Source organism: Vollenhovia emeryi, unplaced genomic scaffold (genome assembly GCF_000949405.1).
Source record: "Vollenhovia emeryi isolate VEMERY1.0 unplaced genomic scaffold, V.emery_V1.0 DF939282.1, whole genome shotgun sequence".
NCBI lineage: Eukaryota > Metazoa > Arthropoda > Insecta > Hymenoptera > Formicidae > Vollenhovia > Vollenhovia emeryi.
In genome coordinates this window covers 76,967-101,916 of record NW_011967084.1, presented here as the reverse complement: position 1 = coordinate 101,916, position 24,950 = coordinate 76,967, and the positions used below count along the sequence as shown (strand labels likewise).

At 41.1% G+C, this 24,950-nt stretch overlaps 6 protein-coding genes across 13 annotated transcripts in view; 2 read left to right on the top strand and 4 right to left on the bottom strand.

Moving 5' to 3' along the window:
- LOC105559253 (tyrosine-protein kinase Btk29A) overlaps positions 1–1,550 on the bottom strand; it is a 40,781-nt gene extending 39,231 nt beyond the window's left edge. The window contains exon 1 of the mRNA XM_012007407.1: positions 959–1,550. Within this exon, the coding sequence (XP_011862797.1) occupies positions 959–1,126 (168 nt within the window). The 5' untranslated portion in view covers positions 1,127–1,550. The remainder of the gene's footprint in view (positions 1–958) is intronic.
- A 570-nt stretch (positions 1,551–2,120) lies between these two features.
- LOC105559251 (mediator of RNA polymerase II transcription subunit 7) lies at positions 2,121–4,524 on the top strand. Of its 4 annotated transcripts, none has more exons than XM_012007405.1 (4): positions 2,121–2,733; positions 3,141–3,293; positions 3,367–3,606; positions 4,258–4,524. In XM_012007405.1, the coding sequence occupies exons 1-3, from the start codon at positions 2,404–2,406 to the stop codon at positions 3,562–3,564; spliced, it is 681 nt and encodes a 226-aa protein (XP_011862795.1). In that variant the 5' UTR covers positions 2,121–2,403; the 3' UTR covers positions 3,565–3,606; positions 4,258–4,524. The 4 variants fall into 4 exon arrangements, 2 of the variants coding, with proteins under 2 accessions (XP_011862795.1, XP_011862793.1); XR_001008727.1 differs by having other exon boundaries at positions 2,122–2,733; positions 3,367–3,628; XR_001008726.1 differs by having other exon boundaries at positions 2,122–2,733; positions 3,367–3,649.
- Positions 3,809–11,050, bottom strand: LOC105559252 (apoptosis inhibitor 5). Of its 4 annotated transcripts, none has more exons than XR_001008728.1 (10): positions 10,824–11,050; positions 9,147–9,308; positions 8,870–9,035; positions 8,599–8,759; positions 8,314–8,511; positions 8,009–8,200; positions 7,500–7,883; positions 7,228–7,378; positions 6,936–7,087; positions 3,809–5,760 (listed from the first exon to the last, which is right to left on the bottom strand). XR_001008728.1 is itself a non-coding variant. In XM_012007406.1 (9 exons), exons 1-9 carry the CDS (start codon positions 11,013–11,015, stop codon positions 6,999–7,001), a joined length of 1,695 nt encoding a protein of 564 aa, XP_011862796.1. In that variant the 5' UTR covers positions 11,016–11,050; the 3' UTR covers positions 6,897–6,998. The 4 variants fall into 4 exon arrangements, 1 of the variants encoding a protein (XP_011862796.1); XR_001008729.1 differs by having other exon boundaries at positions 7,258–7,378; XR_001008730.1 differs by lacking the exon at positions 10,824–11,050 and adding an exon at positions 10,241–10,291.
- Positions 11,051–11,876: 826 nt separating this feature from the next.
- LOC105559250 (exosome complex component MTR3-like) lies at positions 11,877–13,861 on the bottom strand. The gene is made up of 4 exons (XM_012007402.1): positions 13,590–13,861; positions 12,614–12,867; positions 12,332–12,478; positions 11,877–12,261 (listed from the first exon to the last, which is right to left on the bottom strand). The coding sequence occupies exons 1-4, from the start codon at positions 13,735–13,737 to the stop codon at positions 11,956–11,958; spliced, it is 855 nt and encodes a 284-aa protein (XP_011862792.1). The 5' UTR covers positions 13,738–13,861; the 3' UTR covers positions 11,877–11,955.
- Positions 13,862–14,454: 593 nt separating this feature from the next.
- LOC105559302 (baculoviral IAP repeat-containing protein 5) lies at positions 14,455–15,682 on the bottom strand. Its single transcript, XM_012007488.1, has 4 exons — positions 15,630–15,682; positions 15,193–15,393; positions 14,987–15,107; positions 14,455–14,547 (listed from the first exon to the last, which is right to left on the bottom strand). The coding sequence occupies exons 1-4, from the start codon at positions 15,680–15,682 to the stop codon at positions 14,455–14,457; spliced, it is 468 nt and encodes a 155-aa protein (XP_011862878.1).
- Positions 15,683–16,656: 974 nt separating this feature from the next.
- LOC105559248 (protein Daple) lies at positions 16,657–24,651 on the top strand. 2 transcript variants are annotated; one of them, XM_012007400.1, is made up of 23 exons: positions 16,657–17,213; positions 17,567–17,655; positions 17,755–18,064; positions 18,167–18,280; positions 18,369–18,556; positions 18,885–18,966; positions 19,027–19,205; positions 19,285–19,411; positions 19,497–19,620; positions 19,700–20,034; positions 20,120–20,401; positions 20,478–20,584; positions 20,665–20,856; positions 20,952–21,099; positions 21,166–21,348; positions 21,461–21,748; positions 21,863–22,063; positions 22,144–22,289; positions 22,406–22,498; positions 22,602–22,665; positions 22,754–22,862; positions 22,958–23,058; positions 23,129–24,651. In XM_012007400.1, exons 1-23 carry the CDS (start codon positions 17,163–17,165, stop codon positions 23,402–23,404), a joined length of 3,789 nt encoding a protein of 1,262 aa, XP_011862790.1. In that variant the 5' UTR covers positions 16,657–17,162; the 3' UTR covers positions 23,405–24,651. The 2 variants fall into 2 exon arrangements, with proteins under 2 accessions (XP_011862790.1, XP_011862791.1); XM_012007401.1 differs by having other exon boundaries at positions 16,658–17,213; positions 23,147–24,651.
- Positions 24,652–24,950: the final 299 nt, after the last annotated feature.

Genomic DNA, 24,950 nt, shown 5'->3' with positions numbered 1-24,950 from the left:
ACTAAAATTTGATTAGCTGTTATTGCAAAATTTTTCTTTACAATAACAACAATCCGTTTCGGTAAAGCACAAATTTTGCAGAAATATATCAGTGGCAAATTACACTAAAATTTGATTAGCTGTTATTGCAAAATTTTTCTTTACAATAACAACAATCCGTTTCAGTAAAACAAAAATTTTGCAGGAACATACCACTGGCAAATTTAACTGATAAAAATTTGATCAGCTGTTATTGCTTATTGTAAAATATTATTTTTAAATCATCCGTTTTGGTCAAACAAAAATTTTGTCAGGGTGCAATATTACTGGCAAAATTAACCGGTTAAAATTCGACTATTTGTGACGTGTGTTGCAGAATGTTTATAATAACAATCCGTTTCAATAAAATAAAAAGTTTTGTCAGGGTGTAATATTACTGGCAAAATAAGTCGACTAAAATTCGATCAGTTGCTATTGTTCATTGGCAATGTTTCTTTACAATCACAACAATCCGTTTCGGTAAGACAAAAGGCTTGTTTTCTGTTCCTACACTAGTGAACTAGTGCAATAAATTGGAGTAAGACAAGCATATTTTTCTCATTCTAGCTTACTGCACTAGTTCACCAGTGCAGGAACAGAAAACAAACCCAAAGATCCGGTTGGGACGCATCACACCGGCACAATAAATCGACTAGACTTTCATCAACGGTCGCCGCAAAGTTTTTCCTTACAGTAACAACCCGTTGCGATGAAAGTAAAACTTTCGTCGGGACCCAACACCGCTGGCAAAACAAATGATAGAAAATTTGATCAGCTGTCGCCGCGAGTGGGCCGTGCACGCAGGCTCTCGCCGTTTCGCAAACGGGGAAACGAGCCGGCGCGGCGACTCGGCGACTCGGCGACTCGGGTCTTCGGGTCCCGCAGTAAGGAAATCGAGGGCCCAACGTGCGCGGGACACTGCGAGGGAAAAGCTACTCACCTCACCATCTCCGTCGTAGTAGATGAGATAGTGTTTCGTCAGCACGAACCATCGTTGCTTGTAATTGACCGGGGTGAAGCGCTTCTTGTTCTGCGAGCGTTTTATCATGAATCCCTGCCGCACTACGTCTCCACCTTTTGACTCTAGCTTCCCATCTTTCCCTGCCATCACAGGAGGGCCTCCCTAGTAACAATGAAACCATCATTTTTCCCGCACGACCACGGAGCCTCCGGCCCGCCGGAGGAGCGCCAACATTTCCGTCTGTCCGCGCGCGTACACCGCGACACGGCACGCGGGCCCTAGAATTGATACTTGTTGCACAACATTCTAATTCGACACCTTTCTCTACGGAGCGATACAGAAAAAAGTTACATCCGACGTCTCGCTCCGTCTCTCTCTCTCTCTCTCTCTCTCCCTCCTTCCTCTGTCCCTCCGCCAATCCGGCTTATCCGGTCTGCTCGAGATAAGGACGCGAAAGAAATTTCTAAATATAGCACACCGGAGCCTTTTTCCTCGTCCCATAACCCGACGCGGACTCGGCTCACGTGTCTCCGGTCCGCGACTAATGACGGGCGGCGGGCGACCGTCGTCGTCGTCGAATCCTCCCGTCCGGTCCAGGCGCGCCGAGGCGGAGTCGAGGAGGCGCGGCGAGGGCGAGGGCGAGGGCGGCGGCGACCGTTTCCAGCCGAATTCGAATTCCACGGGCGACGACGTGCGTGCGTGCGTGCCGATCGGCGATCGCGCCGCTGTTGACGGTACGGCCGGCCTCTTACCATGCGACAGACGTGCGGCGGCTACCACCCCGCGGTCCCGGCGCCCGTCGTCGGATGCATGACCGCCGGCGCCCCAAACAAAGAGTTCACGTGGGAGAGGCGGGCGCCGCGTACGCGCACACCGGACAATCTGTCAAAAACGGGGGAGACGTCGGGGAATCGGCGAGACGTCAGGAAATGCCGCACCACGCCGGTCAACGCGGCGGCTCGCGAGCGGCGCGGCCGCCGCCAGCCGGGGGGACGGGACGGACGCGCGCGCGCGGGCGCGCGCGCCCGCGACGCGGACGGGGGTGCCCGACGCCGGGCGTCGCGCGAATATCGCGGCGGGTCGCGAGCCGCGGGACCGGCGGCACCGCGACTCTCCGGTGGATCTCGCGACGCTCGCCCGACCCGCGTAGCACCGAGACGTAGCAAGATGGCGGACTAGGGCAACGCGCGCGCGACTCGCACGACCGCCGCCTCGTCGTTGTTTTGCTTTTCCTCGCGCGTGTCGCTCGCCCCGCCGTGTCGCGCGACGACCAGCGCCCGCGGGAGGAGCGGCGGTAACCGCGCGGACGCGAGAGCGTTGCGAGAGAGAGAGAGAGAGAGTTTCGGAGAGAGGTTCGCGCGACATAACCTCTACGCGCCGTCGGCGGACCAGGAGCCGTGTGTTGTCGCGGTCCTTGCCCAGCCATGGCGGCCCCCGAGGCGATACAGGTGAGTTCCCTGCCCCTGCCGCCCGTCCAGTACATCAATCTGTACACGGACGAGAACGTGCGGCGCGGACGCGCCCCGCGCCCGCCGCCGCCGATCCACGACAGCTACTCCATGTTCGGCAACGTGTTCAACGCCGACGACACCATCATCCGGCCGCTCGAGGCCCAGGGCATCAAGCGGCTGTACCCGCAGCACTTCGACCGGCGGCGCGAGCTGAAGAAGCTCAATCACTCGCTGCTCGTCAACTTCCTGGATCTGATCGACCTGCTCGTCCAGTGCCCCGACAGCCCGAGACGCGCGGAGAAGGTACGTGCCCTCCCTTCGTTGCCCGGGACTCGAGGGCTCTGTCATTTCGATTCAGACACCGAGGCCCGGGTTTATCGTTTTTCTAGCTAACTGTTGACCAGAGGTTAGTCGATTACCCCGGTCTCCTCTTGGATAATAATGTAAAAAAACTAACCGCAGTTTAACTAGCAGGTCCACTCTCCATCGGCCGCTTTGATCCTCGCGGTCCGCCGTGCAACATACAACTTTCCTCTCGTTGGTCCACCCAGAACAATGTCGGATGCAGAAGGGACGGAGTGGACCTGCTAGTTGTACTACGGACTAGCTGATTAACAGTTAACCAGAAGATGATAAACCAGACCCCCCATCCGAGTCCGGAGACGCTAAAGATTGTACCTAGTGACGAAACCATCGTCGTTCTCTTACAGGTCGAGGACCTCAGTCTGTTGTTCATTCACATTCATCACCTGCTGAATGAATTCCGACCGCACCAGGCGAGAGAGACGTTGCGAGTCATGATGGAACTGCAGCGCAGACAGCGTCACGAGACGGCGCTGCGCTTCCAGAAGCACCTTGAGAAGGTGCGCCTCACGTCGGATCTATCGAGTCCTCGAGTAATTTTCACGAGTGTCACTAACGCCGGGCTTGTTTCAGGTTCAAGAGATACTGCAGCACGCCCTGCAGATGCTCCCCGACACGGAGCTGGACTCGAAACTCGCGATAAACACAGACGCGATGGAGTCCGTGGACAGTTTAGGCTTCGAACAGCAAACCCAGGATCCCTGCAGTCCGAGCGATCGTATTATGTGCAAAGTGATAGACGATATGCTTTCCTCGAACGGGCTCTTCTGAAGTGTCGACCCTTCACCGTCGTGCGTGCAAGTTCATCTACCAGTGAGGACTCCGAATTAATTGCGTATGTAAATCGTGGTGGTAGGTAAGGACGAAATGTGATCTTTTCTAAATGTTACTACTTATTTAATAAAGTGGCAATATTAAAAAAACTATGTATCCCTTAAACAATGGATCACTGCTGGTATCTGAAAATATTACCTTACATATCGTGCGCTCATCTACAGACGGAAAGGTGCTGATTGCTTTAAAATTTATATATTTTATTCTTCATGCGTTAATTATACACAAGTTTGACAAGTTTTGTATATATATATATAACCCGTGTATTCTAGATTTCGTAAGACTAATTGTAAGATTAGATACATGTGATTCTGCAAAATTAAGCGCATTTAATACAAATACGATACTGGCTCTTACATAGGCGTATCGGTAGATCTAGATTATAGGCGTATTAATGCGACGGTAAAGCTTAAAGATAAGACAGATCGGAAACTGACGCAGACACATACGTACAGCTAACTAGTCTGCTCGTCTCGGAATCAAATTTGTTCTTACTAACTCACTTCGGCTATTTGGTTTAATTATTTTCTCTTCTTACACTTACTGGGTCAAAGAACACCACACAGTATTAAATAATGTTATTTATTGAAATAATTAAAAACATATTGACGAATTGGTTTTTTTTTATAGATAACACGAAATGTTTCTACATGATAATGATGGATAGAGGGAAAGGAAAGATGGAAGAATACTTTTTGAACTCACCTCACAAACAGCAATCACATGAAGGAGACATATTACACAGATATATATATGCTAATAAACACAATAATGTCCATCATGAGAGCTCCTGGAAGAAAAATATTAATTAGTTTCTCCAGGCAGCAGCCCCCGTTTCCGCGTTCGTTTCTGAAAGGTTTCTGTAGTGGGAAAACAGGAAAAAAATATATATATATACACATCTAAATATGGATTTATTACGCCGGGGCCTAGTTCTCCCAATTTCCAAGCCTCTCGTTAATATGTACGTTTCCTGCAAAAGAAAAACAATATAATAATCGCTGCTCCAAATTGGTCTTATTTATCGAAGAAACACAAAATCATGTTTTGTCATTTTTTTTCACAGCTGAACGTATGCTAAAACTACGTATTTTAGGAGTTGTATAATTTCATATAATATATATAAAGCAATATTGTTTGAATCTCATACATATTTGTGAAAATCAAAGAGTAGAAAATTTTTTAATTGTATATGCAAATTTACGTATGCGCACTTATGTACAGACATGTATACATGTGTACAGGTTGAATCATACATCTTTTTACAAAACTCGCGTGAAGATAGAACGGACTGAGATAAACGAAAAAGCCCCGTGGCATTTTTCGGTATTCTCAAATAACAAACGAAAAGTTAATTTTTAAAGTCGGACGAATAAGTGCGCGCCGAGAGAAGTAGCCGGCCGTCGCGACGTGAATTTTAGCGAATTTGCGGCGCGATGTAAGCTCGCGGGCAGCGACTCTTCGTCCGATTTAAAAAATTAATTTCTCGTCTATTGATAATATCGTAAAGTGGTACCTTTTTTCGTTTATGTCAGTCCGTTCTACCTTCTTACGAGTTTTGCAAAACGATGTATGACTCACCCCGTATGTTTCTCCTACAGATAGAAAATTATTATATTTGGTGTTTCTTCGATCAAACTGTTATTGCGTGGCTGCTTTCGAACTCCCTCTGTTAAGCACGGCTCGACCCTGTGTCAACAGATAAATATATAACAGGTATCAATAAATATAAAGGTTCGAAGGAAGGGAAGCTAATTTAGGAATGGATACGGGAGATTGTATTTTTGTAATCTTCAAGTTTCTTTTTTTTATAAAGAAGGAACTGCTTTCTATCTCCATAACCATGCGTCTGTGATCGGTGTGTCGATGTTGCCTCGCGATTCAATTGCGCGAGTAAGTTTCAGTTTGGTAACAGCGTGACATTTCCATCTTCATCTTCTTCAATTTCTCCTCAAATAATACCATCTTGACATGCCTTGTGTCTCAAAGTCTTCTTTCTTCATTTTCCCATATAAAGTTCCAACACTTTCACGAGATTTGCCGACCAATAAGTGTCCTCTTTTTAATTTTCTTAATACATTCGTATGTATCGTATTGCATACGTTTCATTTTCTTCACAATTTCATATTACGTCTGAAATATTTTCAATTTTCAGTACAATTCATATTATGAGAATTAAACAAGTTAAATATTCGTGTAAATTCTATCCAAATCTCCTTCCCGTGTCGTTAGTAAATGTTTGAAAAATTATAGATTCCTATTTTACGTATTTAGGAATTTATCAGTCTTCAAACTATCTCGAAATCATTTCTAGTATATGTCAGCCATAAAGACTAACAAAGTTAGATCTTGCGACTTCTTTAAAAGCGCTTCGTTGAAATCGCAAAGCAAATAGGCGCTTGTATCGTTATTTCGAATTTTAGCAGTTTTCAATTGTAATGAATTTTAATAGGTATGATTGATATACTTAGATTTCTTGAGGAAAGAAGTTTAGTTTTAAATGTGCAAAAATCAAAGGTATTAGTATTCAACAGAAAGAGAAAAGAAAGAGAAATGGACATGGGGAAAGGAGGATAGAGAAGAGGTGCAGAACTTCAAATATCTCGGATTCACTTTTAATAAGGAAAGGGGATTACGCGGACCATATAAAGGAGTTGTGTAAAAAGGTAAGTTAGCGGCAGTTAGCGAGGCTAAGGAAATATGAAGGAGGCGAATAAATTTTGGATACAGGAAGAAAAGAGGCTATCTTTTGCGGAAAAGGCAAAGATTATATAAGTCACTTTGCAGAGAAATGTGAAATAACAGATGAATGGTTTAGAGGTTTATGGCTGGTTTTATCACTTATAGACAACCTTATACAAAAGATATCTTCCAGAATAAAATTTAATCTCACTTTGCTGACAATACGGTAATTTATAATAAAATTCCAGTACCTTTCGTGTCGAGTAAGTCTAGTAAAGAAGAAACTGAATTTTTAATTATTTCTATTTGGAAGACAGCTATTGAGAGGTGTGAAGAAACCATTAGGGATGAACAATAGAGAAATATTAAATATTAAATAGGACATGGACCGGCGAACTAGATAGTGAAAAAGGTTAGGTACTTTGGAAATTGTAGAAAGATAAAGCTAAAACAGCAAAAAAGATGAAGGAGATACAAGAACAAGGATAGAAAGAAAATTAGATTGCGAATAGAATGACGAGATACGATCAGACAGAAGAATAAGAAAATAGGATATAAGGTGTGAACGGATGAATGAGAATACGTAGTGTGGATAGACATAAGTGCAATTTTAAACCAAGACCCACTTTTTGACTGCAAAGTTGAAGTGATAAACTATTATATTATATAATTGTAATGCATGTTATGGATTAATAAAAATTCTTTCGCCATGGGCCACGACCTCTTGTCCTGAATCCTCCTCTTCCTCTAGGTCTGTTACCTTTAAATCTACCACGACCTAAAAACAATAAGTGAAATTAATGATAATTAATGATAATTAATGAGTATATTGATTACAAAAAGGAAATTTAATAATAATTAATGACAATTGTAAACTAAAATTTGTCTTTTCTAGTTTCAATACGTTCGCCCACTCACCATAATTTGATATGTTCGAACTGTACTTGCCACTAGGAGGTGTGTATATTTCTCTTTTGTTGTTCTTATCTTCCTTACTACGTTTATTCGGACTGCTGTCATTTCCAAATGTAATCGGTGTGTGTCTCTTCTGAGTAGAATTTTTATCGCTCTAAAACAGAAACACGAAATTAATAAAACTGGAATACTGCAAGTCAAAGCACTCGCGAACCGTAAAACTTGTCTGCACAAAACACTCGAAACTTGTAACATATGTATTGAAAACCAATTACCTTTTTGTCGTTGCAAGACGTTTTCCATGAGAGATGTATAACACTCTTAAAGCTAGGAGGCGAGTGAAACAGATCTTTGATTAAAGTATTGATGTTGTTGGTTGTTTTCAGTGCCACGACCTTTAACTGATTTTCCTCAGATTTCAATTCCTCTTCTGTCTTTCCACTGATAGCTTCACGTAATTTCTTTATATAGCCTTGAATGCCCCTCGCAAAGTATTGTAATCTCAATCGGAATTCCTTCAGCTGTTCTGGGTCCTTAATCAAAAATTCAGGAGTCTGCTTACACAGTTTGTGAAAAGCGTACATTAGACACTCCACGTGACTAAATTGCAACTTTGGTACGTCAGTAATGTCCGTAGCTGGAGGAAGCGGCATGTAGGTCTGAAATAAATTAAGTGAAAAATTAATAATGACAGTAATTTTTATCGACAAAATACCATTAAATAGCACAGTGCAAACATATGTTAAATTGTCAAAATATGTGTAAATAAAAACACAGTGCTTACGATAAGGGTATTGTAGAGCTGTTGAACTTTATCCTCGGGTTTTTCAATAGTTCCACAAAACACGGTTAATTCAGCAAGCAATTTTAACAGTTCCAGTTGAATATCTCTACCATCGGGAGAAGTCATCAAGGAGAGGTGTGGTAGAACTTGCACGCAAATGTACGAGACGAATTTTGACGAGTCTATCTGCGACTGAAAAAGAGATATCGAAATATAGAACAATTATAAGATAATATCCGCAAGACATTTATATACAAAATATTAAACCGCATGTGAATATTGAAAACAAATGTATATATACATACACTGAAGAACGGAAGAGCATGTTTAACGCATTGCACTAATCTATTCCACTGTTCAATATTAGTGTGCTTAAAAGGTACTGATAGTTCAGCTTGTTCTATCGTAATGTCAATCAATTCTTGTTGGCCAGTAACGGTAGATCCCAATCTAGTCCACGCAAGGATCTCTATGATGCTATGAAATTCGTCAGCAGTTACGTCCTATATATATATAAAAAAAGAGGACACATTAATTTAAGAAACAAATACATGTATGCATTGTTATAATGTTAGAAATCGGACAATTACCTGCAATACTTTTTTACATTCTGCAATCAACAAATCTTCTGGTTCCTTCGTGATAATGTCGTGTCCTATCGCTTTGAGTTTGGTAGCCAGAAACTTTATACAACGTTCCCTCGTCCCATCGTCGCCATTAATGATTTGGCTAAAAAATCCGCTTAAAGTACCTGCAAATAGAAAGTTGTTTTAATCCAACAATATTGCAAACTGCCCGCACAAACGACGAGTTTCAGTCGAACGGGACTTGTAGGCGTTGTTGTAACGCGTCGAACAATACCTTTGGGATCACTCTTCATAAGCGACATAATACTGTTATGTACAACTGCTAGCTCTGAAGAGTCCTCGGCTTGCAGTAATTGTGCCAGGATATCTGCAATTCTCGCCGTATGCTCTTTATTATCTTTACAAAGAGCCGGTAGATCTTTAATAGCTTGTTTCCGAATCTATAGAGAAAATGAGAATTATATAGACGCGACCTATTGTTTTGGCCACCAGAGCTGAAAGCTTTGCGCGTTCGAAGTTGAAAGTGGCTCGACTCCTGTTCGTAAACTTACAGCCATGTCTTCATCCTCGCACAGATCTAAGTGAGCGTCTATAGCCTGATCCGCCAGTTTCGGGAAATGCTTGAAGAATCTAGCAATGAATTGCGACGCCAGTCGTTTCTCCTTAGGCGATCCTTTAACTGCCGTCAGAATTTCCAGGTATTCTTTCTCATGCTAAAAATTACACGGTTATTCTAGATGGCTCGAAGGTACAACAAGACGCTACTCTGAATAGATTTACATCGTGACGCTTTGAAAGATTAAAAGTAATATTCGGAATTCGATAGGTGCAAGCTAAACGTGCTATTATCGGAACAAATACTTGTATAAATATATAAAGTTTAAAAACATGGTACATAGTTGATCCAAATCGATCTTTTTCACTTCTGTTATTCACCTTCTTCAGACGAGTTAAGCTTAGTCTACAACGAGTTGCTGGAAATTGGAACCTATGTCAGTCCTTCTTTCACTTAGAAAAAAAAGGGATCGATGTACAGTTTCGACTCCCGGAGCTCGATCCCGAATCTTTTGCTCTGGCGTGAATTCGTGGAAGGTGAAAAATATCATTGACAAAAGTTGCTTTCCTTTTACATGAAAACTCAGATAAATCTCACTCGTGACGTCATAACTCAGTTGAATGCATGTTCCCTTTGATTCTTGAGAAGTTAGATTCTACCAGATTTAACTGAGTTTTTGCACACTTTAGTGAGTTTACGTCCCAGTCTACAATAGAGATTTAAACCCTAAGCCTTAAGAAATTGACTAATCACAGTCGTGTATTCTACTCGTACTTGACCGTGATTGGCCAATTTCTTAAAGCTTAGGGCTTAAATCGTCTATTGTAGACTGGGACTAATAGACTCACATTAATGACATCATATCCGAGTATAAAATACTCACATAACTGAGTGACTCCAATATTACTCGAGTGTAAAAGGAAAGCAGCTAAATAGTGAAATTACTCAATGAAGTGCTTCACGAGTTGACGCTAGAAGAAAGGAATCATGATCGAGCCCCTGGACAAACGACTGACAGCTCATTGTAGACCAGACTTGAGGAATTCCCTCGCGCAAATACATTCCGTATATAAATTCAAAGTACACAACTGTAATCGCATGCCTGACTACGTTAGCGCAAGTCATTCCAAATGGTCAATTGAGAAACAGCTTTTGACCGATCAGTCGCTACGCTGCAACGTGCACTACACCCCAACATTTTCAGCAAGCGGCTACAGCGGCTCTTCGTGCACAGTAAACGGTATCTTCGACGAGCTACCATAGCACCGCAAGCCTTTTACGGGAACAAGTTTGAGGGCAGGGAGCACAGACTATTGCGTAAGTGTACAAGCAATCAATTTCCTCGTGCGTTCGCCCACGGCCAATCGGTCTCTTTGTGTACGCGCTTGTGTACACGTGTGCAAAGGTCTGCGCTTCCGCTCTAACAGTGCGTAATGAAAGAGAGAGCCGACTTGGGCGGTTCGAATCGTGCGGCGTGCGGACGCACGCGGGACGCCGCACGCGTCTACGTCTCGGGAACGCGTCCGATACTCGGAGGCGGCGGCGCAATTCGCGCGTACAACGACCGCCACGGTGTTAGGCGTCGATCGGAGACACGTCAGAGATGGAGTCCCGGCTATGTATCTCGAAGCGAAACGTAGCCGGTGCCGGATGTAACCAATGTCGCGCGTACCTGCACCAGTTTATCCTTGGCGTCGGCGAGGATGCCGAAGTTCTTGTACAACTTTTCAATACTGTCGGTACTCATCGTGTGGCCCGCGCGAGGCGACCTGGACGCGAGATGCGCGCGTGAAGCACAATTAAATTCCAAACGCTGAGACGCCGAGCGCACCGTGTAACTGCGTGGTGTAACCGCCGGACGCATACGAGACGACAAAGATGGCAGCGTGGCGGATTCCACTCCCCGGCGGAAAACAAAAGAAGGAGAGCGGGCACCGCCTGTCCGCAGTGCGGCGAATTAAAGTGGATCACGTGACCGGCCGCCAGATTCGAATCCGTGGGCCGCGATCCGTCCGTATTTCATCTCGGAATTGTAATAATTTCATATAATTATTATGTATAATTCTTATATAAAGCCCACTTTACACGATCTATAATTCGCAACAGAATTCCATTTTTTAATTTTTTTGTTTCGTGTAATACAGAAAACATTTGAACAATCAGAATTATAATTATAATGCTCCAATTTTATAAATAGAAAAGATGCATCAAATATGTGTAGTGCATGAAAATGCGTGATTGATTAATTGTATCTGGTCTAATGAAAAACCTTAAGCATTGATTGCTGTGAGTATTTGTGTCCAATCGGCAGGGAAAACGGACCTCATCCATATGTAAATGTTATAACCTACACTAACCTAATCTACAAACATATGTATGTCAACTTAATATATGAAATTATAAAATAGAATTCTATCTTGAATTCTGTCGCGAATTATAGATCGTGTAAAGTGGGCTTTATTGCAATGACAAGTCTCAATTAATTTTACTATTTTTAAATAAATTAAAATATTGTACATATCAATTCCTGCTATGCACAAATGCTACGAATGTGTATTTCCCTTTTCTTTTTGCTCGGAGCTACCGCTATTATAGCTGTTCCAAAATTTACTCTGCTAGTGCTGAAAATTTATAGTGCACGTTAACGCATATAAATTATATAGCATGTACATAAACACATATAGGCACATCAAAAATTTTCGAACTTGAAATTAAAAAAATTACATCTCGTTAAACGCTCGTTTATTTAGTGAAGGTCGATACAAAAATGAGAATGAGAAAATAACGATGAAAAATTTTTACCTTTATTCTTTATCTGTTTTTTTACTGTTCGAGCGCTCGCGAAACGCTTTGAACACAGTTTTTACGAGACATTGCTCTAGCAAGGGACATATGTCGTTGTGTACACTGCTCAAAAGATTCATGGAACGTTCAATAGTATCGATGTCAATGCTGCCCACTACGAATATCTCGGAGATCTGGCCGTGCTGTGGGAGAGTAGCTTGCACGATGATTCCATGATCGTCCGTCGTGCCTGGCACGGCCTTTGTGGAACAAAAAGTCTCTTCTGTCTCCGTTGGATCCACTAGGTATGTCCGACCACATATGCCCTGTTGAGAGCGGCGTAAAATTTCACACATTGTCGTTACATAGTAAAAATTCTCAAAGACGTTTACTCACAACAGTGGACGCAGTGACTAGGCCAAACATCGGCACTCCAGCGTTTGCCAAAGCTAAACTAGCTGCCATTATCGCCGCAGCCAGCGCAGATCCCCCATTATCAAGGACTGTCGCGTAGACGTCGACTTGAAAATTGGGGAACTCTTGCTGAAACGGAAATGCGACAATCAATAATTATAGATACACATTTTACATTGCACAGGTTATTAATTTCACCACGATCGGTACATCATTCTAAGAGTTTAAATCCTCGATGAAAAAAAAAACCTGGAAGACACGTACCAGACACACAGCTGGTTCTAAAGCCCTCTGCAGTATTAAGCTGTACTCCTTTTCCTCTGCGTCCTGCTGATGCAATTTCCGCTTTCGATGAGAGAAGGGTGCGAATTTGAATTCGCAAAACAGTTCCCCCTGCATGCAGTAGCCGCTCTTGTTCGGTATCTCTCTAGGATCAAACACTGAGCAGATGACCTTGGTGTTGCCCATCTCGATATACGCGGAACCTTTTGCCTGACTGACTATGCCCGTTTTTACAACTGTTGACAAAGTTTCACACAGGGTCACTTTGTGCGTGCCTTTTATTAGACCTAACTACAAAATTTAACTTATAACTTCAACCAAACTCTGAGTAATGTTACTAATTGCAACGATTAACGTAAACTATAGGCGGCATTCACAGTCAGATCTTATATTCAAGACTGTCTTAACATCATCTTTAGATACTCCGTAGTCAATGAAATATTCCATGAAATATAATACAGCATCTTTAGATAAATTCAAGGCGGTCTTGAATATAAGATCCGAGTGCGAATACCGGTTTACAATTCCTATTTATAAAACATGTATTGAACCGAAGAACACTTTATCCGCTTTGACAAAATACCGTATATATTTATTGACAAATTAAACGTTGATCGGACTTTGATCAAAGTTGCTCTAAGGCACAGTTTCACCAACGTCGCTTAACTTTAATTAATTTTCTCTCTTTAAAGGAACAGTTAGGAAGAGACAAAGAATGAATTGAGCTAACAATAAGCTTAAAATGAAATGACGACGGTGAAAGCAGGCCCAAGTGGAGCCAGTTTTATGTATGTACACTGGGAATCACTGATGCCTTCCTACATGAATTTGTGCACATATTAACACATTTTGCATTTACATACATGGAAAATGTCTATGTGTTCTACTTGTATCTAAATTCACATGGGGGAGGCATCAGGTGATTCCTAGTGTACTTGTGACATAACCTCAACCTTACATATGTCTCTGAGCTCGCCGTCCGAACGGCCATCGATTCTCTTTGGGGCATTAAGTTGTATTCCATCGTCTTTCACTTCGGAGTGAATATAAATATCATACGGCGTGGAGGCGTCCGGCCCATTAATACGTTTCTGATCAATCGGCATTGCGTATTCGAGCTAATGGAAAACCGAATACCCGGCGGGAGAGCAATTTCCCCCCGGCCAGTGATGCAAACTTTGGGGATCGAGGCGCTCGAGCACCGTCGGTGCTGCACCTGTCCCCTGACAAAGTGGATGTCAACTACGTCCGTTCACTCGGTAACGGTACACAAGCTATGGTTCATGTCCAAACTTCTCAGAGGGATATGAGAGTGAAATGAGATACATAAGCGAATTAATCTATTGTTCTGAATAATACAAAGTTAGAACAATTGATTGAATCACTTGTTTATCTTATCTAACGTTTATAATATATACAGCACGTTTTTAAGCACGTTAATTGGCTACAAGCTAGAAAATTTTCAGATACTCGAGAACTTTTCTACCCTGCAACCAATTAACGTGCTTGAAAAATTTGTCGTACGACAAATGTAATATCAGCCTTAGATCGCAAATCCAAAAATATCCAAGAGCTTAATTTTCTAAAGTTTCTAGAAAACTTCTTCTATCGGATATCGGATTTGCGATCAATGTTGAACGACTTTTAAATGTTTTTGCTACGCTTAAATTTATAATTAGACGAGCCAGATACCAAAAGAGAAATTTAACTGTCTATACGTAATATATTTCTTAAGTATTACAAATATATTTAAACATTCAGAAATTCATAAAATAGAAGGGATATTTTACCGTATAAAATCTATAATAATGAATCGGTGCTCTTCATGGTTTTTGCGCTCGCTCTACAGATAACTGGCTCGAGAACCGTTCTGCTTCATGTTGTATCATGGCTATATTATTTTTCACTTCATCCATCTACAAAACAGATTTGTATAAAATCATTATTAAGTAGAGAACAAATTGAATAGATTTACAAATATAATGTACAGTTATCAGAGCCAGGACTAGATTTTTGGCACCCAAGGCCAGAGGAAAAAGTGCGCCCCTAATAAGAAATATTTCTTTTACGGCATAACGAAAGCTGGAGTAAGTAATATCACAAATTAAACTGACAAGCAATTTAATATTACTGATACTAATGTATTCTAAAACACCGCTGTAGAGGATTTATTGCGACAAATATTACCCCAGCCAAGGTTCAAGTCTGGACTTGCCTACACTTTCGGACAGGTGTCTCTACCAATTCAAATTTAAAATATATAAAAATTTGTATTGCCATTTTTGCGCCCCTACAAATCTCTTACAAGTGCCACGTTCGTCACACCCTAGTCCCGGCTCCGATAGTTACACTTACAAATTCTTTCGCCTTGTACTTTTTGTACAAATCATACAATTGGTCTATTGTCCATTTCTTTTCATCTCGTACGTTGAATTTAATAAACGGACAGTCTGAGTTATGCTTCACATGCTCGTCCCTGCAAGTTGTCAGTTTTTAAGTCTTTGTTGACAAAAATAATAACATGTATGTACATACAAACATTACATTGTTGTTCCACGTACCACGGATCATCGTCCGGCTCCCAACCATTGAGCTGCTTACTACAAATAAAACATTCGACCAAGTCAGGCTCGTCCTTGCCCCCGACGACATAAAATCCAGCCTCAGCCATGCATTCGGCGTTGCACTTGTTAGAGTCATTAAAGGGCCAGTTGTCGTACGTTGACCTTCTGTTCTGCTTCCAGAAGTAGGCGGTAGCCTCCCTGAGAGCGAGAGATAGAAAGTGAAATGATCTAACCTAACTTTTCGCAACTTCGGTTTCGAAGACCCCAAGTGCTCCGTGAATTGCAAATTCGTGGCGGTGCACAGAGCTCAGAGTCACACGTTGAAAACAAATTGGAGTCTCTTTAACAAATATGCCGCACGTGCATTGAGATACAAGTATTCTGGTTATTTCGACATTGCTTTCTTAAAGTACTTCTGCGTCGCCCATACTTACGGCAGCGCACCGATGATCTTTTTTTCGTCTTTTGGTGCTGAATTCCTCGACATTTTTGAGCAAGAGAGATCCTGAATCGTGACGGAACTTGACGACGTTCGGTTTGACGCGACGAAGAACGAAACCGAAAATTCAAACGTTTAATTGTCGCTCGTGTCACGTTTGCGGCTGTTGCGTTCAGAAAACGATCCCACGAGTCCTCACGGCGTGTTCGCATTCTACAGGAGCTCGAATGAATTTTTTATTTGTTTATACTTGACCGGAAATGAACGTATTTTTAAATAACTCCTATATGCAATTGTTTGTATTTCGTATGAAGACGTTTGAAGTGCAATTGAAAAGAATTGTGAGTCACTCATGTATTTATAATTAATTAATTATTTCTACGCAGCACTTGGCCGGAATAGAACAATTAATATACTTTTTGTGTGAAGAATTGTGAAATTATGATTAATTCAGATTAAGATTTAAATTAAAATGTCCGAAAAAAACGGACCAACTTGTAGTGAAAAATTTTACTCGCGAGATGGATCGAAATCGATCGAAACCGCTCGAAAAGGTTTCGGAAGCCATCGAGTAAAATTTTCCTCGGACATTTTGAAACGCTCTCTGACTAATCACAGTCGCGTATTCTACTTATACTTGACCGTGGCTGCGGTCGGGCTGCCGCTACAAATACTTCGAAGCGTTTCTCTTCTCCTTTTGTCTTTATTGAAAGAAAGGAAAAGAAGAATACTCGGAGGCATTTGTAGCGGCAGTTTGACCGCAGCCCGTGATTGGTCAATTTCTTAAAGCGGGGAGCACTTTTGCATAAGTGCATAAACTTATGCATAACGAATTTGATTGGTCTATAAGCAAATGCATAATGAAATGAACCAATCAAATTCGTTATGCATATGTTTATGCACTTATGCATAAGGAATTTGATTGGTCTATAAGCAAATGCATAAGGAAATGGACCAATCAAATTCGCTATTGTAGACTGGGCTTACGCAAGTCCGTCTGAACGGGCCCGCAGCCAGTCGCGTCCGCCGGAGCCTGCGCGACGCTCGCCGTAGTCGCGATCTTGCTGTTTTTGTTATGAAAACGATCAGCTGTGAGAGTCCCGAGGATTTTCGTCGTACCGGCCGTCCGTCCGCGGCGAGGCGAGTCTCGTCGGCGCGCAACGAGAAACGGTAACGTTCCTCTTCCAGTGCGGATGTCGAGCGTCGGGACGCCGAGCGCACCGACGACGACGACGACGATCCGCGTCTACGTTCGCGACGTCCGCGAGCCGCGCGCATCGCTCCGCCGACGCGGTCGTGCGGCGGTTTGAAACGATCGCGCGGCCATCCCCGCGAGCGATCGACTCGCCTTCGAGGGAGGTCCCCTCCCCCTCCCCAACGGAGTGGTACGCTCCCGGCGGGTTTCGCGCGGCCGTCTCCGACGGCACCGATTCCCCCTCACGGCGCCCCGTCGTGGGAATGGTAACGTCAACGTCGACACACAGATGATAACCGTGTGCACGCTCGTCCTGCGTCAAGTCCCACGAAAATGGCCTGCTCGGAAATTGACGACTTCTTGGCGGGGCCGCTGGTCACCTGGGTGAGTCCCCTCGATTGAGAAACCCAGGCGTTTCCTTGCCGTGGGAAAACATGAAAGTTGACGTGACAAAAAAATACGTTAAAGCCTAATTCCACCGTGTGCTCTTTGCGCCTAGAAACATTCTATTTGGTAGCCAATAAATGCGTTTAAAAAATTGTGCAAGGTGATAAATTCTACATTATACATTGTACAATCGTACATTGTCGACAAAGTCTTCAAGCGTTTTGATTTGCTTGTATCAAATAGAATGTTTCCAGATGCAAAGAACGCATTGCAGATTAGGCTTTAGACACCACCTAATTGCGTCGCTACTGGATATTTTGATGAAACATATTTTTCGCTTCGCTTCACAGTTCGCCAGCTGTTTGGAGGATCCCAATGTACTGGCGAACTATGAGGACCTGGTGGACGGTGCCTTGTTGCACAGTGTCTTCCTGCAAATGTAAGTACTTCAGTGTGCGTGGATAGGCACTGAGTTGTCGATCTGTAATTTTGGAACACTGGTGCCAAAGTATAGCATTGATATTTTTGCCATTTGTAGCAATCCAGAACCTCTGCACGACGAGGTGGTGCCGTCCAGCAACAATCCCGTTATCCGTACGAAAAACCTGAGGACCGTGATACAGAATATGAAGCAATTTTACGAGGAGGAACTGGATCATGTGATTTTAAAATTGCCCGACGTTGTAAATCTGGGAAAGGAGCCGGAGTTGTATATAGCGGACATGAAGCTATTGCTGTTGCTGCTTCTCGGCTGCGCTGTCCAGTGCCCGAACAAGGAGAACTTTATTACCAAGATAAAGACTCTGCACGTCGACATGCAGCTTGGGATTGTAGAGTGCATTAAACAGGTATCGCTATCAGTCTCGAAGTAATTACTGGTACAAAGATAGATGTTGCTGAAATAAATTACGTACCAAGTTTATGACGACGATGCACAACTCTGTATCCAGGTTACGGATCACCAAGACATCGTCATTACGCAAGACGCTATGGAGAATGCGAATATGGGTTGCCTGTTTGTTCAAATAAAGAAATGGATCCAAGAATTGGATTTGTATCGAGAGGTACGCGCCAATCAATTATTTTGCTCGTACGTGTGAAAATGTCTGGTTTGATATCACGACTTAATAATATTACATTTCGCAAAATCAGAAGTGGAGGGACACAGTGCTGGACGAAAGCATTGAACGAAACGATTCGTCTATCAGTGCGGAATCTGAAGATATAAGTAAGGTGCAACAGTCTCATCCTGTCGCTAAAACGGAGAGAGAGGATAATCATCATTATGCGGTCGAATTGGCTGACTGGAAATCCAAAGTCCGGAAACAGCGTCAAGAATTGTACGTATCCCTCAAAAGATCCAGGTTTCTCTTATTTCAAATACTGCTTTTATATTTAAAATAATTTTTTTTAGGCCCAACGTCGCCTAACTTTAAGTTCAGCTCAATTCACTCTTCGTCTCTTTTCAACTGTTGTTCCTTGGAGAGAGACAAAGAGTGAATTAAGCTAAGGTTAAAGTTAAGCGACATTGGTACGATCGGGCCTTAGACGACTAAAATATGAAAAAATTATTTTATATCGTTTCATATTTATTTTCTCACAAAGAATTGTCTTTTTATAAGTCGTAGTACAGTTTATGTTGTGTTGATTTTCACATATAACTTACAGAGAGGAAAAAACGGAAGCTCTACTGGAATGTAAGGAAGAGTTGGAGCATAATAAGACGTTGCTTGTAAAACTAAGGCAAGAGGTAATATGAATCGAGTGATTTTCCATCTTCACGGTGAATATATAAAATTTATAATTTTAGAATCAAGAGTTGATGCACGAAGCTCGTACTGCTAAATCGTACAGGGATGAATTGGACGCTGTGATTGAAAGGGCGGACAGAGCAGACCGTTTAGAAATAGAGGTAACGCGTTACAGGGAAAAACTCACGGACATCGAATTTTATAAAACTCGGATAGAAGAGTTACGCGAAGATAACAGGTAATATACATTCTGTGATACTTTAACAGTATAATGAGTAAAGTGCGTACATTTAATGACTGTTATGTATATATTTAAGAGTTTTAATGGAGACCAGAGAAATGCTCGAAGAACAATTGAGTTCGTCAAGAAACAGAGCAGACAAAGTGTTGGAACTTGAATCTGAAATCATCAAGTATAAGCAGTTACTTAACGATATGGCATTGGTAAGAATTTCAGGAATTTTATAATATTACGAATCTGATGGTGTACGTAATAAGGTGTGAATAGCAAATTGGAAATAATTTATAGGAACGCGCTGCCGACAAAGAAAAATATCAAGAGCTCGCTGAAGAAAATACGCAACTGCATCAATTAACGAAAGCTGTTGCTAGCGAGGCAGCACTAGCTGGATCTAGTGACTCCGAAGAGCCAGGTAATTTCGCATTTTAAACAATTTTATTGTTAGTAAAACAGTTATTTAAAGACAGCTAAATGACAATTAATGGTTTTAGTGCACAATGATAACAGACTGTCCGAACAATTGACGAGCAACGCTCAGACACGAGCATTAAAATTAGAACTGGAAAATCGACGTTTAAATACTTTAATCGATTCATTGAAAGAAAGTTCATTCCATGAAAATTCTTCTCGCGTTTTGGAGCTGGAGAAGGAGAAAAAGAAACTCTCCTTGAAGATTGAATCATTGAATGATAACAAAGAAAGGCTCGTACAACAAAACACTGACTTGGAATTAGTCTGCAAGCAGGCATTGGAAGAAAACAAGAAACTTCAGAATACTCTTAAAAATCAACGAACCTCTTTTGAGAAGCAGCAACAGGAAGTTCAAGTATGTTAGATCAAACTATGCTGTTCTAAATACTTTGTTTCAGTATCGTTGGGTTTACCTAATCTTTTTTTCTTGTCACATTTAGACCCACCATGTAAAAATGATGGAAATGGAAAAAAATTACGATACCGCAGTGAAAGAGAAACAACGTGTTCAGCTATTATTGGAGAGCGTGCAACGACGCGCCGACGATTTAGAGCGCACTCTGGAAACGACAAATCAAAAGGTCGAGGAATTGAAGCTCATCGAAAACAATATCAACGATATTAACTCAAAGTGCCTCGATCTCGAAACAAGACTAGTGGCGACAGAGAAAGAGAAAGATGCCGCACAACGAGATATTCACAAATGTAGAGAAACAATTGAAGTAAATATTGATTGTATATTATGCATATTATGCATATACTTGTTATAGACATAAACAATTTTGCGTGATATTTTAGGAGAAAGATGTAGCCTTGGATAAAGCGACAAATACAATTGAAGTCTTCGAGAGGAAAGTAGTACAACTTGAGCAGGAGAGGCAGGATTGTGTTACGCAGATATCGAGGTGTGTTCGAAGAAATCTATTGTTTATATAATAACTTATTCTTAATAACTTTGAATATAATGGAGCGGTGTCTCTTCTAGGTTGCAGGAGATTGAGCGATCTAGTAAAGAGCTGGACTCACGAGCTGCAATTGACAGAGAAACTTTAGAGATACTCCAAACTAATCTCGTCGCAGAAAAGCTAAGTAATCAGCAGTTGTACACGGTTTTGGAGAAACTCGGCCTTAGCGATAATATATTGCTATCTCAACCTCTGGAGACTATATTGGAAAGGTAAGAATAGAAGTAAAATCAGCGTGGACAGAGAATCGCTCTTCTTGCTAGTTTGTAATTTCATATATATATATATATAAATTTAATTGTTACAGAATTGCCCAAATACCAGAAGTGATCAATCTCATTAAAAAATCTTTCGTATCCGAGAACAGTGAGGAAGCGACGTCCGAGTCCACAGTTTGCACCGACAAGGAAAGCGATGTTAATAGGACTTTAGAGACCATGATAGAACCTTTAAAGGTATTTACATTTAAAAGACGTCATCGTTGTTTGCACTTTTTATTATGTTTTATTCTCCACCTTTAGAGAGAACTGGAACACTTGCAAATAAAGGCATCCATGTCTGAAACAGCAATGGAGCACTTATTGTCCGAGAATGCGAAACTCGAGGTCCACATAACAACGTTACAGTCACAAAGCAATTCGTTAACGGCACAGCATACCGCACTGCAATTGGCCAATTCGCAACTTGTCGCGGAAAAAGAAGAGGTACTTGTGTTTTTATTTTTGTCATGCTATTTTTATCTTGTTTCTTTTATTGCGTTCTATATATCTTAAAATTAACTTTGATCTATATACTTAATCATCATGTACGTTACAGCTTTTGAAAGAACGTAGTACACAGCAGAACATATATTCCGCGCTACTTCACGATCAAAATACCTTGCAATCCTTGCATGAACAACTAAACAATGAGTATGAAAACCTACGTCGCGAACGGGACGCTCTTAAATCGAATTTAAGAGACGTGAAGAATGAAATCAGAACGTTGCGCGAGAATTGTGAGAGATTAGAGGCGAGAAGTGAAACGCTGCAATCTGAACGGGAAGCCCTGATTAATAACACGAAAAGCTTAAATAATTTGCGAGGAGAACATTCCAAGCTGAAGGTATTTATATGTGATAAATATAATTGACTGTGAGACATTTGTTATTGTCTATAAATCCCGTTTTATCTCGATAATTTAAAGTAAAAGATTTTAACTATGCTACAAATATTCTAGGATGACTTCAGAAACTTGTATACCGCGAGTGAAAGATTGAAAGCAGAATATAGAAATTTGCAAGATGATTATAGGAAGAATAAAATCGAGATGAACCGTCTGAGCTTAAAGCTGACGGAAATGCAGGGCGAACTTGGTGTCAAAGACGAACAATCCTCGGACCTGAAGTTAGAAGTCAATAGCCTTCGTGAACGATGCGATGTATGGATATAATTTTATAACAATAATTTATTGGTTATAAAAAATATTAGAATGCATGTTCTCTCCTTTTTTTTTTAAAGAGGCTGCTAGAGATGAACTCTGGGTTGGATAACGACAGGCGTTCCTTAATGGAACACATAAGTTTATTATTTACACAATACCACGAACTTTTAACGCATTCGCTTCAAGATAAGGAGCACTATCACATGGAAGAGAAAATGTTCGCGTTAGTATAACAGCTTATCACTTTTTATAACCTCATATGTCGAGTCTTTTAATGCATTAATTATATAACCGTTCTTATTCGGCATCTCGTTTTATTAACGTATGTATGCATTGCAGGGATAAAGTTAATCATTTGTACAGACAAAAAGAAAAGTTGGAAGACAAGATTATGGAGCACTACAGAAAATTGGACAGCTGCACCACCAAGAAGTAAGTTTAGCAGAAAACTATAATTTTATAATTCATGTCTTTAAATTTTACATATAGTACAACTTGCTCCCCTATAACTTATGTATGTATGTTTTTAACATAGGAAAGGTTTTGGTGCCAGTTTAGTCCGTAGAGTCAGAAAAGCCGGGTCCGAGCTCCTCAATAAGGTGAATCACTAATTATAATTATATCTTCACAATTATTAATAATTTCTAAAAAGAAGTTAAAGCGACGATTATAAAACTTGCTTATTAGAATCGACGTTCATGGGCCGAGGATTCCAAGCAGTCGGACAGTAAAATATACGAGTCTGACACAGGCGGGAACGATTCAGATGCGAGCACCGATGACTATCGTTTACCCGGTAAACGATTTCTTAGAATCGTAGAACAAATGTTATAAATTCATAGATTGTGACAATATTAACAATATGAATCAACCTTTTTATTTTTTGTTCAGGACCGAGCAGAGTTTTTGGATCGGACGCGCTTGGGCATGCTGGAACTAGAAGAACGGTATACTACACTGATGATTCCCCACCCTCGTCCGCTTCTTTACCCGTAAGAAATAACTTTACAACAACAAGAACAATAATGAAACTTATCACATAAAAATGCAATCTCTATTAAGGAAATCTTTGAAACGCAGACAGACAGACTGCTGAGCGAGTCTTTCCAGGAACAAGGAGACAACGTGCACGCCGCGCAGATGGAGACGAAACCTGAAACGCAAGTCGAGTCACGCCCCTTTTTGATTTACAATAAAGTATCGGCAGTCATAAACGAGTCGAAAAACATTGGTAATAGTTCGATGAAGGATGCAGCGCCAGATGAGGCGCTCACAGAACCCTCCGCTGAAAAAGAGCCAAAGACTGGTTCGATATGGTACGAGTATGGTTGTGTATAAACTTCCACATCCCCGATGCTTCCATTAGTATGTCCGAAAGCAACAAGAGGAAGAGTGAAGAAAGAAAAGAACGTGTTCTTATATGTATATTCTCATAATTTACATACGCTTTCTGAAAAGCATATGTATAAGCATCCCGCCGTCGTTTTTTGATGCATATTTTCCTGTTAGTACATTAATCGCGCTATTTTGTAACTTTATAACCGGCGAAAACTAACGCATTACGAGTACTTGTTCAAAAGAAATCGCAGAACCATTACAGAAAGTATTATATATACTAAAGATTTATATTTTGTAGCTTTAGTAAACGAACTACCGTAGTAGTCGACGCATCGCTCCCGAAATTACAAAGTAGCCTTAAGAATAGAGCGCCTACGAGTTCCTAAAAAGCTGTTTGTGTTAAGATAAGTCGAACAGTATTTTTATCGTCGACTCGTTTTGAGAATCTATCGTGTGCGACGTGTTCTTTTTATCTCGTGTACTATTAATCCAAATCTTCGCAGATAAGATTTCGATAATAAATTTTATTCTATTCGCGAATAGATGTGATTCATAACTAATTTATAAATGAAGCTCCAGTAATCACGAAAACATGAGATAGATTGAAGTAATTATAATGTGCTTAACTTTATTTAACCGGTTTTCTACATATTTGCGTGTATGATACATACTCGTCGAAGTTCCCCGTTATGTATTATTCACAGCTGCCCAAGCCACCTACCTACTTGACGCGTAGAATTCTTTCGTTTATATTCTTCAGAATGTAAGATATAATTGTTCTCTTTGTAGACACCAAGACTAATATAGGCAGGATACACTATATTGACAAGAGCTTATGCTGACAATAGCGGCATAAGCATGCATTTGCTTTTGCAGTTACACCGATTACCTCTTTATCGCTCGACTTATCGCATGTAAGCTAATATAATAGACGATTTTCTACATTTTGATAACTTATACTTTTATAACGATTGTGTATGTGTTAAGTATAGATATAGTGTCTGTACATCTTCTGTGTCTTAAAGTTTTGTCGAGCCGAGATCGTGCACAGGAACATAATTGAGTACTTAATAATTCAGTATGGAATAACGTCTTTTATCATGTTCTTGCTATTCCCGAGCACTGCCTTTCTAACGTTGTCTTCCTGCAGAACGAGATCATTGCGATCGGCGCGTGATACAATTTGTAATTACAATTCCGTTACAGCATTGTGTATTAAATAAAAAGAAGCACTTAAAGTGATACAAGTATTCCCGCTTGTGCCCCTCTTAATTTGTCTATAATAAATAACGGTAAGTTAAAACATTTAGAAAAAGAGTATTTTTCTTTTAAAAAATGGTATTGCACCAGTGAGATGACAACACTTGATAATTATGTGATAAAAAACAAAAATAAAAGTGTAGGTATAAAGTTTGCAAAATTATACAGTGATTTGCAGAAACAATTATTCCTTATAATTACGATGTTTTCTTTCTTGAATTCGCTGTATCAATGTAGAAGAACTCTACATTTACAATACAATTATTTAGTTTTTATTTTCTACGGA

What these genes read in the sequence shown, in the direction of transcription:
- LOC105559251 (XM_012007405.1), top strand. Translation starts at nt 2,404, where the DNA reads ATGGCGGCCCCCGAGGCGATACAGGTGAGTTCCCTGCCCCTGCCGCCC. An exon ending in GCCCGAGACGCGCGGAGAAG is followed by an intron (nt 2,734 to 3,140) that starts GTACGTGCCCTC and finishes GTTCTCTTACAG; the next exon opens with GTCGAGGACCTCAGTCTGTT. An exon ending in TCCAGAAGCACCTTGAGAAG is followed by an intron (nt 3,294 to 3,366) that starts GTGCGCCTCACG and finishes GGCTTGTTTCAG; the next exon opens with GTTCAAGAGATACTGCAGCA.
- LOC105559252 (XM_012007406.1), bottom strand. Translation starts at nt 11,015, where the DNA reads ATGCGTCCGGCGGTTACACCACGCAGTTACACGGTGCGCTCGGCGTCT. An exon ending in CCAAGGATAAACTGGTGCAG is followed by an intron (nt 9,309 to 10,823) that starts GTACGCGCGACA and finishes TGTAATTTTTAG; the next exon opens with CATGAGAAAGAATACCTGGA. An exon ending in AATGTAAAAAAGTATTGCAG is followed by an intron (nt 8,512 to 8,598) that starts GTAATTGTCCGA and finishes ATATATATATAG; the next exon opens with GACGTAACTGCTGACGAATT.
- LOC105559250 (XM_012007402.1), bottom strand. Translation starts at nt 13,737, where the DNA reads ATGCCGATTGATCAGAAACGTATTAATGGGCCGGACGCCTCCACGCCG. An exon ending in CGGCGAGCTCAGAGACATAT is followed by an intron (nt 12,868 to 13,589) that starts GTAAGGTTGAGG and finishes CTTTGTCAACAG; the next exon opens with TTGTAAAAACGGGCATAGTC. An exon ending in TAGAACCAGCTGTGTGTCTG is followed by an intron (nt 12,479 to 12,613) that starts GTACGTGTCTTC and finishes TTTCCGTTTCAG; the next exon opens with CAAGAGTTCCCCAATTTTCA.
- LOC105559302 (XM_012007488.1), bottom strand. Translation starts at nt 15,682, where the DNA reads ATGTCGAGGAATTCAGCACCAAAAGACGAAAAAAAGATCATCGGTGCG. An exon ending in GAGCCGGACGATGATCCGTG is followed by an intron (nt 15,108 to 15,192) that starts GTACGTGGAACA and finishes GACAACTTGCAG; the next exon opens with GGACGAGCATGTGAAGCATA. An exon ending in AGTACAAGGCGAAAGAATTT is followed by an intron (nt 14,548 to 14,986) that starts GTAAGTGTAACT and finishes TCTGTTTTGTAG; the next exon opens with ATGGATGAAGTGAAAAATAA.
- LOC105559248 (XM_012007400.1), top strand. Translation starts at nt 17,163, where the DNA reads ATGGCCTGCTCGGAAATTGACGACTTCTTGGCGGGGCCGCTGGTCACC. An exon ending in CGGAAACAGCGTCAAGAATT is followed by an intron (nt 18,557 to 18,884) that starts GTACGTATCCCT and finishes TATAACTTACAG; the next exon opens with AGAGGAAAAAACGGAAGCTC. An exon ending in GGTCCGAGCTCCTCAATAAG is followed by an intron (nt 22,666 to 22,753) that starts GTGAATCACTAA and finishes CTTGCTTATTAG; the next exon opens with AATCGACGTTCATGGGCCGA.